General features: G+C 46.6%; 1 protein-coding gene across 1 annotated transcript; it reads right to left on the reverse strand.

Moving 5' to 3' along the window:
• Nucleotides 1–11111: 11111 nt before the first annotated feature.
• Nucleotides 11112–12317, reverse strand: LOC135382971 (uncharacterized). The gene has a single exon (XM_064612639.1). The coding sequence runs from the start codon at nt 12315–12317 to the stop codon at nt 11112–11114; it is 1206 nt and encodes a 401-aa protein (XP_064468709.1).
• Between the last annotated feature and the right edge of the window lie 1259 nt (nt 12318–13576).

Genomic DNA, 13576 nt, shown 5'->3' on the forward strand with positions numbered 1-13576 from the left:
TTGTCACAACTCAAACAATATCTTTCTTTTTTATTGTCCAGGGATTTAGGAAACAGAGTAGGACTTCCTGCCCTCTGATGTTTTGACGTACTTGATAGAGTTGTAAAACCTGCAACAAAATAAACAGGAGAAGTATAGACAGTTTTGTCTTTCCCGTTTGAATTTAACAAGCTAGTTATATTTTACCATTTGTTCACTTTTGTATTCTCTGTTGGTGAAAAGATTACAGGAACAATAATGCTGCAGATCGAACAATGACCTGTCATCTTGATGAAGATCAGAACATTTCTTCAGGCATGCTAAGTGAGACAAAAGAAATGTACAATGAAGGTTGTACAAAAACACCAAATCTCCGTCGACTAAAACTTCTACATGTGGATGTTACCACATCGTGTAGTTTCCATCCAAAAGTAGGACTAGGCAAGGGTGTTTGGTCGGTTGTTGGCATGTTGATGTGCTATACCATTACAGCACATCAATATTGATAGAGGGGCAAACACAGTAGACAGCGCGATGGCTGCAAACTCAAGTGAAGATTTATTCAACAGAACAAGAAACCGAAAGCATGAGTATAGAGAAAGGCAGTGCCATGCAGTGTATGGTGAACCACATTCATCTCTGAGAAGGTAGGATCGGAAAAGCAACAAAGAGAAATGACAGTTGCGTCCTAGATAGGGGAACTCTGCAAATTTAGGACCAATATGATGTGTTAACCTTGCATGGCTCACTGCAGCTCTGACACACATTGAACAATTCCAGTAGTGGGACTTCAAAGACAACGAACGTTTGCTGTTTCACTGGGCATTCAAGTGTAGAGGATGCATCTCTAGAAAATTAATTAGCGTTCCTTAGTCATAAAGTCATAACTACATCTCAACAGGAAGTATTCTTGTACCCTTCAAACAAGCTAGTAGTTCTGATCGGTTTCTTCTCTCCTTGTTGACGTCATACTAATGTTCTGCACCTGTCCAAAGACTAAAAAAAATGTCACACTGCAACACGTGGACTTTGCCTACCTGCTTTCAGCTATTTCTGTCATGTCAACTTGAGTGCCTGGATCACACACACACGAAGCAGTCTTGCGCCACTTCAACACTGGAAGGCCCCTAAAATTAAATTTGTTGATGTTGACAATGTTGAGTACGGGACAAGTAGGATAACATAAGTGAAATGGAATACGTCGTCGCTATATTATAATTTATACATGTGTGACGCCTGTACATACCTAAGACGTTGTGTTGAACTCGTCACCTCGGTGAAGCAAAATCACTGGGTACTGAGCATCAGTGTGCTTCGGACGTCTTCGCAATTCGCCTTCTACGGCATATTCGTAGTCATCGGAAGCAAAATGAGAACAGCACAAACGACACGACTGCCACATCTAATCACCGAGTGTTTCGAACCACATTCGCTTTTGAGCACTCTCCTGTTGAATCTTGTGGTAGAAAACGCCCGCCGCCGATGGTGAACGAACATGATTTTTTCATCCCCGAACACCAAAACTACGAGAGAACCTACGTGTGTCGTCTTCTGTGTCCGTGTCTCTCGGCCTTCTTCATGGATCTATACCAGCTAGCCTGCACCCTTTCCCTTGTTACCAAAACTACACCAGGCATATGTAGGTCTCTCGAATAATTGACCACAACAACCAGGAACATGTCATTCACTTCTCTTCGCGCGACCAACACGACCACCCACGACGTAAACAATAAACGCGATAACACAGACGGCCTTACAGGTGGCGCGGCGGATCGTAGCGGCGAAGTAGCTGAATGCTTTATTAACGTAAAAGCTATGGAAGTGAGCGTCATTTTTAAAATGGCGTTTAGCTGTAAGATAATGTGCGTCAGCTTTGTTCTCTACAAAATTAACTCTCACGTGGTAAGGTTTGACCAATCCCTGGGAGCCCTGGACCTGAAACCCAAGTTGCTCTTTTTCACCGTTCGCTGGCAGCACCGTCCATGTTCCGGCAATCTTCAAAATATTTATACGTAAAAATTATGCGGAATTGAGAAGTAATGCTTTCTGTATCCTATCAAACAACGATGTTGTGCACGACAGTGGGAAAAAATATGGGGGTTATTTTTCACTTTTCGTTCCCTTTAAGAGGTGTAATGCGAAGCTACCACGGCACATGTACTTTTGGGGATATGTTCATAAACAGTTGAAATAACGCGAACTATCTTCAAATCGGACGAGCCACTATGTGGTGCGGCACGAAAATGTATTACAACGCGACCTCTTGGCGACATCGCGACCGACGGTCTGCTCGCCTCCTCAGTTGATTTGTTCGGAATGAATTTTAATTTCAGATTTTCATTCAAATTTCACTTGCAGTATTTTACGATACAATGCCTATTCTCGAATTTCATTTGCTCGAATTGGACGCGCTCGTCGAATTAGTTCATTTTCTACACTGACGTCGTTCTTCCTAATCATATCATTATATACTTAATTTGATAATGATATGCCCCGTTAGTCGCCGTTACACACGTCCCTTGAGCATCTGGCTCCTCACTTATTGTATTGGTGACCATGCAACATTTTGGGTCACATTAAATGAATTAGAAAGGAGTTTCTCATTGATACACATTAGGCCAATTCCTCATTCCTTCTGTTGGTGCAGTCTGTAACACACAACGTGTCGGATCTCATTAAATCAATTGGAAATCAGCATTTCTCATTGACATCCATTAAACCAATCTGTTGAATTGGTTCCTTACTCCGTTGATGTGGTCTTCGCGACACAACACGGCGTAGCCCGGTTTCGCGAAGGCAGCTTCCCTGCTTAACTTCCAAATTAGTCAATGAGAAATATTCGACTTTTACACGTCGAACACATTCGAAGAGCTGCAGTAAAAAGAAGGTAACCGCAGATCAGGTATCTGCTCGGTTGCTGTATATGCTTTCTTGGTCAAGCTGGCCTGTCGGATACATTTAAGATGAAGTGCGCGTCGAGCTTCATCCGTGTCTTCCATGACGCCGAATACGTGTTTGCTTCAAAACAGTCGGCGACACTTCCGAAGCGTTTGACCAAGAAAACAAAGTATACAAAGCCATCAGTCTTTATTTTCTGCAGGCCTCCCTACTTCACAACCGACGCTTTCGCGTCAGACATACTTAAAGCGCCCGCGTTTCCTACGCTTGTAAACACGGAAACCTCTCCTAGCATTTAACTGGCAATCCAACCCAACCCAACCTAGCCTTAACTTAACTTAACATCACACCACTGGCGGCGCTTTGTGTTTCGCCCCAGCGCAATCTACAGTTCGTGGTCGTTCGCTATAATCATTCGAACGTACATCACACACTACCCGTTGCCTTGTAACCTCAGAAACTCGTTCTCGCTAAATGCAGTTCCGTCACTGATGCTGACGCGAAGGTACGATTGACTGATTCATTTGATGTTTTGTGGCGCAACAACTGTCAAGAAAAACAACAACAACAACTTTATTTCAGGATGATGGGTGGGGAGTTTCATCGTCGGGGGCGATACCCTACCTCATTGCTGGAGGTGAAGCCGGGAATGAAGGAATGGGTCCCGTTACAATGAGGATCGAAGTCATGTGGCGTCCAAAAGGGCGAAGAGAGCCTTGAGGACAGAGCGTTGGTGAGCTGGATGCGGCCAGGGGCCAAGCAATTTTGTGAGGGAGAGGGGACGGGAGTCTAGCTGGTTGAGGGAGGCGGAGAGTACGGAGCGGGAAGGGTGGTACTGAGGGCAATGGAGAAGAATGTGCTCGAGATCTTCAACAGCACCGCAGTGACTGCAATGGGGAGAGTTAACTTGTCTCAAGCGGTAGCGCCACTCTGCTGTGAAGGCCACGTCGAGGCGCATTCGATGAACTAATGCGGTGTCTTGACGAGAGATATGTGCTGGCATGTCCTGCTTCGTAGACAAGTTTGTAAAGGGCGCCTCACACTAGACGAACAAAACACGAAGCAGCAGCAAAGCACGAGCAAAACACGAAAGCAAAACTGCTGGCGAACAATGTTTCCAGAGCACGTTCGCCGAACATCCTCGCACACTGCAGAAGCAGACAAAAAACATCGGAGGACAGCAAATGTTTTGCCAGTGTGATTCAAATCGCGAACAAAAACATGCACGAAGAACATGTGCGCCGAACAAAAAGCTGTGTTTCGGACATTGCTTAATTTTCGAGATGGAAAACACGGCTGTCCACAGTACAGCGTTGCGAGCCCTAAAGAATTTTCTTAATATCTATAGAATTTAAAGTTGCATCGACAAAAAAAATTATTAATAATAGTAATAAAATAAAATAAAATTCTTGCTCAAAATCTGGAGAGTTATATATCGTCGAATATACATGTGTAGGAGCTATGGTCAACCAGGGGGCGTTCGGCGGTGTGACAGTCCTTGGTGTGAAGCCGGTGAGAGCGTGGCGTGTCCTCTGCGCCACACGATGGAAATCACTTTCAGGACGGTATCGAATTTTCCTGAGGAGTGGGTGATAGGGAACATTGGCACGCAAACGTAGGAACTGTCGAGCAGTTCCCCGCTCACGGAGGACCTCCACCGGGAGTTCTCCAGCTTCAGCTAGGACTTGTTGTGTTTCAGCTATTCGTGGAACGCCAAGGCAGCGACGAAGGCTTCGGGCGAACAGGGACCGAAGGGTATTTAACGATGTTGTAGAAACCCTATGCAAGACTGGAAGGTTGTAAAGCACAGTCGCCCTGACCAAAGCCGCGTGAACGGCTAAGAGGGAGCGTTGATCACAGCACAAGCCGAAGCCAGAAAGATGTTGAATGGCAGGAAGCCATCGCTGCACTTTGGTTTCAAGGCGCTTAATGTGGCGAGCCCAGCGCATGTGGGAATCCAGGACCACACCAAGAAAGTGATGGGAACGCACAGGCTCGAGATTCCGTGCACCAACCCAAAGAGGGAAATTACTCATAACCTTTTGGGTGAAAGGGAGCTCGACGCACTTTTCGGGCGAAAGGTCCATTCGAAGTCGCGTTAGGTAGAGATGAACGTTGTTTATGGCTTGTTGTAAACGGCGCTGGATGGCTGGTCGTGACTTGCCTACTGTCCAAAGGGCAACGTCATCGGCATACACGGAGAATGCGACCTTGCGTGGAACTATCGATTTTAGTCCTGCCATGACCACATTAAAAAGTGTAAGACTGAGAATGCTTCCTTGGGGTACGCCTTGATGAACAGGGTGCTTGGGGCTTTGGCTGTGGGATCATCATCATAGGCGCGCTTAATGTCCAGGAAGACAGATACAACGATCCGTCGATGAGCACGAGCACGTTGGACTGTAGTGACCAGATCGAGAACTGGATCCATAGAGCTTCGGCGGCGGCGAAATCCAGCCATTTCCTGAGGGAACGCACCTTGTTTTTCGAGCCAATAGTCGAGGCGATGCAAAACCATTCTCTCCATCAGTTTTCCCACACAGCTTGTCAGGCTCACGGGGCGAAAGGAGGATAGGGCATTTGGGGGTTTGCCTGGTTTCAGGATTGGAACAACTAAAGCCTCCTTCCAAGTAGATGGTACGGTTTCCTGTCGCCAAGACGTATTATAAACATGAAGGAGAGCTAGGATTGACGGTTCTTCAAGGCTTCGCTGTGCGGCGTAAGTGATTTTATGTGGTCCTGGGGACGATCGCACATTCACAAGTTTCAACGCAGTCTGCAGCTCAATTAGAGGAAAGTCGCGGTCCATAACCGCCGGTGGACGGGGCCAGTCTTGGTGGATTTCTGTCTGCAGGTTCTGGACGAAACTGTGGTGTACTGCAGACGTTGAGGCAGCCGCTGGTGTCGTTAGGACGACGGAGAAATCTGTCGCGAGCGGGGGGGGGGGGGGTTGTCGGCCGCACTCAAGTGGGCATCGTCACGGCTATAGCAAAAAAAAAAAAAAGGAAAGTGGGAGAGGGGAGTTGAGGACTTCAAAGTGATGCAGAGGCAGGATGACCGATACTGATGGGACGGAGGCACACTGTTGGTGAGAGGTGCACTAGAGTCGTCTTTCCGCTAGGCCCGTTTCTTGAAGAAAGAGCACGAGGCCGCGAGTTTTTGAAAGTCGTTCCGCACAAGAACCTTCGGGAAGGAGGACGTCCGTCAGTATGCCAGGCCTGGCGTGAGGAAGATGAGTTTCCCGCATAGTATGGTATGCAGGGCATTCTGTCAGGATATGCGCGTTAGTCTCCGGATGATTACAGCGTGGTGGGCGCAAGCGTGGTTTCATCTACACCCTTAACCAATGCGGCGAGAGGATTCTTTTCTGGGGGCGCATCCTTCAGAGCTCGAATTGACCTCCAGATCTTTGTGGCGGGGTCAAATGGTGAAACGTGGTGACAAAACTTACGCCAACGCTTCCGGTCCTCTTTCTTAAGTTCTCGTGTTACTTTAGCTTTCATCCGGCGGTACGCTACAATGTCAGAAAGTTGCCCAGTTCGGCGAGCCTCTCTCTCGGCTCGGCGACGTAGTGCTCTGAGGTGGTTAATTGCGGGAGAATGACCGACGTGACCTGTGACCCGTTTAGACATGGCTCCCGCGTCCTGCATGGCGGAACGAATGCCTTGCGAGAGGGCCTCTGAGGACATGCCGGTGTGCACAGATGTTCGGAGGCCAGCACGAAAGAGTGCCCAATTCGTGAAAGGGACCAGTCCAGTAGTGGGTGACAGAGGCAGCCTTTCGTGCGAAATATAGATGGGAAAGTGGTCACTACCTCGGCTGTCGATATCGGTAGTGCACGACATGTAGCGAATTATGTCTGCTGAGCACTAGGAAAGATCCAGGAGATCGAGTGACGTTGGTGATCGCATATAAGTTGGCTGTCGGTGGTTTAGGAGGCACATGTGAGCAGTCTCCATTACTTCTAACAATATCCTTACCCGTCCGTCCGTTCTACGGCTTCCCCAGGCCGTGAGAATTGAAGTCACCCAGTAGAAGAGCTGGGGATTCCAGTCAACTGATTAAGCGGTGGAGGTCAGTCCACGGCACCTGTACAGCACCACGTAGATATATACTGACGACGGTTAACAGCATGTGCCCAAGGCGGTTCTTACAGGAGACATAATCATAAGATCGATGACAAACTCACCCTATGGGAGCAGCCACGAGGTCATTACGAATGTATAACGCTGTTCGGCTCTCAGAGGATTGATGAGATCGATAGATTGTATAACCATTAACGCGATGTGCAGCATCCGTGCCATGTTCGCATACAGCTATGAAAGGAAACTTGTACTGGTAAAGATCAGATTTAAAATCTCGGAGTTTGTTACGTAGGCTGCGAGGATTCCACTGCATCGCGATGCCTTTCTATACAGTTCCATCATGCGGAGATAACGATCATGCCTCCAATGCCAAAAGCACTTGGACCTCAGGCAGTTGCGACCCACCAGGAAAGGCAGAGAAAATTGCCTTGACTGCCGTGAGTACAGCAGAGAAGAGTGTCAAAGAGGGGACACAGGTTCGGTGGTTGGTGGTGCTAACTGTCGTCTCATGACTTATGGGTCTGTTACACCGGCGTAAGTGCGTGTAATGCCTTGAGGGACCCGCGTGTGTCGGATGGCTGGTTCTGACGGGCTGCGTTGCGGGGGCGTTCTGCAACCTCCGTTCGCCTTGTGAAGACTGGGGTGTGAGTGTAGGAAAGTTGTGGTCATCCGTAGGAGGCGTGACGGTGGCATTGCCGCCCCTGGGAGCGTCAGAACGAAGGTGTAATATCCGGTCTTGATGTCTTTTTGTGGCGGCGGTCTTCACGGGACATAAAGATAATGATGCAGGATGGTCGGATTTACAGTTGGCACAATTTGGCTCTCTCTTATTGTTGCAGTCAGATCGGCGGTGAGGCCCTTCGCATATGCCGCACCTAGTTCTACGAGTAGCAAAAGTGAACTACTCCTCCAAAATTATCGCTGACGCTAGTGATAGCCCCAAAGCCATGTGGAACGGGATTAATCGCATCCTGTCGAAAAGGAATGTCACGGCTGATACTGCTATCTCACTTTTAAGCAATGACGAACTTCTAATCAGTCCCGTTGCCGTGACAGACGAGTTTAACGATTACTTCTGCAACATTGCGAAAAGCGTGCCTCAGCTGACCGAGTTCACGCAAACATTTCCGTTACCTCCTGTAAACAAACATAGCCTTTTCCTATGACCATCTACACCTGATGAAGTACTTTCGATTATTAAGACACTGAAATCGTCAAATTCATGTGGCCACGATGGCATATCGGTAGCTGTTTTGAAAATATTTGGTCATTTGCTCGCTGCACCACTGGCGACTCTGGCAAACGATATCTTTTCCCAGGGGTCTTTTCCGGATTTGTTGAAGGTTGCAAAGGTTATTCCAGTTTACAAAAAAGGCAGCTGGACAATGGCTGGTAATTATCGTCCTACGTCCATACTTCCGTCTATTAGTAAGGTGTTCGAAAAATTAGTGCTCCTGAGGCTTGAATTCTTTTTCGAAAAACATAAATTACTACATCCATTCCAGTTCGGTTTTCGCCCGGGGAAATCCACAACCTTAGCGTTGGCAAATGCCACCGAAAAAGATTGTAGGCTTGTAGCATATTGCAGTGATACTCAACTGCTGTTATGCATGAAAGAAAAAAGGATTTTATTTACATCCATTTTTCTGCCGCTACAACACCAAGATTTATGCTCAACATATACCACATTCATGACCCGTCTTTGTTGACAGTGCATCGTTGGTTAGCCTTGAAAGTGTTCCATCATTTTAACAGGCATGTATGCTAGTTGCTATTACCGAACTGGATGAAAAATCTCTGTTGCAGGCTCATGTCAGAAATCTGTACATTTAATAATTGTGCCACCATACTGAAGCTCTACATACATACATGTAACTTTCATAAAGCCTTAGTGAAATAGTGCTCAGTGTATTGTTGATATTACTGTGGACTGGACATTTACTAAAAACAGTCCAAGTGTCAGGAACAGTCATATTTATTACGTAAAATACACACCGGCACACACAACATTTAAAACACTTTAAAATGATGTTTCTTATGATGGAATCTGAAACGTCATTTTAAAGTGTTTTAAATGTTGTGTGTGTTGGTGTGTATTTTACGTAAAAAATAGGACTGGACATTTCTACTGTACACATGCCCAAGGGTGTTTTTCAATTAACAAACAATGGGTGGGTTGGTAATTTTTGGTAATATTTTTCTGCAGGTGCCCTCCTTTGGAAGGTTGAATTTGCCACTCGCAAGGGCCTCACTGGCAACGCCTGCACAGACTCAAGTGCAACATGGAATCGTGGAACGAGAAGGAATTTGGTGCTAGGCCGTATCGAGAAAATGAACTTCAAACTGGAAAAGGAAATGGGGAAGCCCATATTAACATCCGACAGGATAGCTTTCAGGAAGTTTAAGACCCATGCAGAATTTCTTCACCATATGACATCCTCTGTGACATCACCGTTGCTAAGTACAAGTGGTACCCTGCTCTCTGCCGCTGTGAATGCAGATGTAAGTGATGTTTCCGATTGTGTGCCTGTGGTGAAGAGGTTTCCTGCTCAAGCAGCATCTAATCCAGAACATAGCCTGCACCAGGGTGACCAAGACCTCTCCTGCGTGCCCTGCAGAGATTTTTTTTGCGAAATGGGTACATGTAACTGAAACATTTAGAATGGAGCTTGCCAGCTTAACCGCTGATGAAAAAAGTAACCTGTGGAACACCAGCAGGAAGCTTCAACTAACATCATCTGTGCTATCTAGGGTGCCCAAGAAAAGCTCCCCATCACCAGATAACTCTCTGAACAGTGTGTTGCTTTCACATTTCTGTCGCAACCTGGCCACTCAACATGGCCTGCGCTGCGAGCCGCAGGCAAAAGCTGAATTTCAAGCACGTACAGCCAAGAAGATAACAGCATGTGGGACTGTTGTAAGCTCAACACATCACTTCATTTCTGCAAGCCCAGATGGTCACGTAGATGGGCAAAGTATTCTGGAGGTAAAGTGTCCTCTGACCAGAAACTGTGTGGAGCTGATTAAGACCAACAAGTATGACGTCAAGGAAAACAATGATGGCACCCATCATTTGGCAAAGAATGGGAGGAGTGGGTACTACATCCAAGTGCAGTTCAATATGTTTTGCACCGAAAGACATCACTGTTATTTTTTTGTATGGTCTGAAGAAGCGAGTGTGATTGTCAACGTCTTTTATGACCCTTCATTTGTATGTGAGCACATTAATCGTTTTACAACGTTTTATTTTCTTCACTTCCTGCCTCGACTTGTAAGTGACGTGCATGAAGGAAAGGTAGATGGGTAGAAATCCAGCGAACCGGTAGAGATGTAGGAAGGGAGTTGCCTCAGGACAGAAGCCGCCGATATTTCGAACAGAGACTGTTCTTCTTCTGGGCACCGTCCTCATCATTGGCATGGCATTTAAAGGGTTAGGTGTGACGTGTTTAAAGGTTCATGCGAATTGTGGGTCAACCGCCCGGAGGGAAGAAAGGTCCGTACGGGTTTTTACGGCGGGAGTGAATGGCTGCTTTGTTAGAGTGTGGAGGGGATTATGTGAACGTAGTGATCTAGGCTACAGACCGGTTGCAGAAAAATGGAAGGTTCACGAACACGTGGACGAAACGTGAAGGAAAGGTAGTTCTTCCTGGGGAGTATAGTAGCTTGAAGCAGCAGCATGACAAACCGTACTATATGCAAAGTAGCCAGCCATGCAATTAATGTGCATCAACCACGTATGGAGTTTGAGACTTTTTATTTACTATTGGAATTCACCACCACTCTCCAATACGCTTGGTTCCTGCACCCATATGTTCCGCCACATTTGAACGTGTTTATTGTACAAAGTGATTAAATAAAGACGAGTGTGCTTGTTCATGTGATTTTTGATCGATCATTTATATGCGAGTATATTCATAGTCTCATTAGATTTTATTTTCGTCGCTTTCTTCCACGAGTTCCAGATGCTGTGCATGAAGGAAAGCTACTACTTTCTGAAGACTTCATAACTTTTAAGCAGCAGCAAAAAACAAAATAGTACTTTCTATACAAATAGAAAAATATGCTTTTATTATAATTTTATCTCTCAATGCCTTCTCAGCACCCTAAAGTGGGCAACCATCCACAGAGGCCACACACTTTTAACGCCTATTAGTACTGTCCAACTATTTCTGCATAACATTCGTCCACAGGTTCATCATCACATTCTTCATCCTCCTCGTCCACAGGCACATGCTGCTCTGCAATTAGGGGCCTCTTGAGGTTACATAGCCCTGCACATGCCAGAAGGATATTGTTCATCAACTTTTTGTGATGTATGGGCAAGGGCTGTTTGAATATCCGGTAGGTCTTGATCCGATTGATCGCTCGTTCGACATGAATTCTCAATGTTGATATTCTTCGTGACCAGAATGCAGGAACATTTAGCTTCACACGCTTGACTTTCATGTCTTCTGTTAGACCGAAGCCACGGTCTGCCATAATCTCGTCGTACGGTGACAAGTACGCACAGAAGTGTGAATCCTCTACAATAAACTTGTCTGACGCACGGCCACCGTATGCACCGGAAATAAACATTATGAAGCCATCAGGTGCAACCGCAATGAGGAACTTCACAGTGTTCGAGCTTTTATAATGGCTGTACGTCTGCCCACTTGAGTACAGCACCCGTGGTCGCTGCATCTGCACTTCGCTGCAGTCGATGATACATGTAGTGCCCTCGTATCCCCCTTCGATAAATTGTGCCGGCATGTTGGCCCGGATAGTTTGCTTCGGTAGCCAAACGATGACTTTACCGAGTACATCTGCCAGGACTCCAGTCATGTAGCGGAATATCTTGCCACTCTGTGACGTGGAAACTTTAAGTCGTCTTGCCAGGTCTCCGTAAAGTAGGCCGAGACGTAACCTCATAAGCGTTAGGAGGACCTGGTCTGCAATTGACATGCAGCAAGGTGGGTGGCTTAAGGAGCTCACCACAGCTACGAGGTTAGTGAAGGCTTCCAAACTAATACCAGTGTAGAATCTGTTGTCTTCCTCAGTGAGCCCATGGGAAGCTGGCACTGAACACATTACAGTCTGAGTCTCCACCGTTGCCATTTTCACACCTGTTTTAGAGTAGGGGTGGTCCATTTTGATCACGTCCACTGTATTGCTTGTTTGCACTGCTTTATCTGATTTCAGGTGCATGCCTCTTGCTTCTGCTGCTCTGACAGTGGCGAATGACGATTCACACGCATGCAATTCCTCGAGGCTTCGAGATGCCTCTACTAGTGTAACCATGCTGAGCTTCGCTGGTATTTGAGCGTCCTCGTATTCACGGTTGTCTGTTATCGTTTCGCTGTCATCGCACAGCTGCATGTTGCTCACCTGTTGCTCGCTGGATGCTGGCAGTGGGAACTTCCTGATTTCTCTCCGGCCATGTACGACCTACCAAAGGAAACACTGCTCGAGTCAAACTTCATATATCATTCGTTCATACCAGTGGTCGCCAGAGTAAATAGAAAGCATCTGCATTGAACTGACGAGAAAACAGGATGCCAATACTTGCCTTTTTCTCGTACCCCAGGCTCAGCATGGGCGTCGGGTTGAGTTTCGTTGATCGCCCGTCAATGGAATGCACAGAGCATATTCTGAAAGATGGGGAAAAAAAGAAGGAGAAATAAAATAAATGGTAGTTTCTCTGGAATACGACGAGGTTCACCGAGCGCTTTAAGCATCATGATGCGAAAAGCTCAAACACGCGCTTGAGTTCCGATCAGTTGCTTACCCTCGAATGCTTAGTCACCACGAAGTCTTTCCGTCGAACAGATGCCGTCCACTGCAGCCGAAAATCGAGGTTGCAGGGAAACTTATGCAGGCTGTAGACACCGCAGCGACATTCGCTACGAGAAGTCCCGTGTTCCGTGCACACCGACTGCATCAGTATTTTTCGCTTCTTTTGATTGTTTTTGCAACCGACGACATTACAATGCTTGCCTGAAGAGTAGCTTTTGTACACAATCCGCACTGAAGAGGGCATATCGCAATAAACACTCGTAGAGGCAGGTAACAAAAGAAAAAAAGCACACGCGAACACAGGGAGCACAACAAACCGCAGCCCCCTCTTATAGCCGGCCCTGAGTACGAGAGTGCCGGTCCGCGAGGGCCGAGAGTATAAAATTCTGGTCTATACTTCGCAGGCCGCCCTCTCAGCAGAGTGTCTTCAGTCAAATTTCTCGGCGTTATTTTACATGAAAACTTAGCATGGGATGATCATGCTAAGCTTGTCCGACTCAAAATCACCTCCGCTTTGTTCGCACTTTCTAAGTTAAGGCAATTTCTTTCTATCCAGGCGCTTCTAATGGTTTACCATGCTCTTGTCCACTCCAATATTTCGTACGCTCTGGAGGTCTGTGGGCTGACCTATCCCTCCACCCTTCTTCCTATTTTACACTCTCAAAGGAGGGCCCTGAGGATAATGTTGTTCATACCCCCTTGCGAATCAATAGCATTTGCCTTTCAGTGTTTGTCAGTACAAGATATTTATTCTCTTGTTAAGCATAAAATCGCACTTTTCATGTGCAAGTTGATCCATGGGGCTATCACTGACCACTTGATATCTCTCAATCGTGTTCATA

This window comes from Ornithodoros turicata, chromosome 2, assembly GCF_037126465.1.
Source record: "Ornithodoros turicata isolate Travis chromosome 2, ASM3712646v1, whole genome shotgun sequence".
Classification (NCBI taxonomy): domain Eukaryota; kingdom Metazoa; phylum Arthropoda; class Arachnida; order Ixodida; family Argasidae; genus Ornithodoros; species Ornithodoros turicata.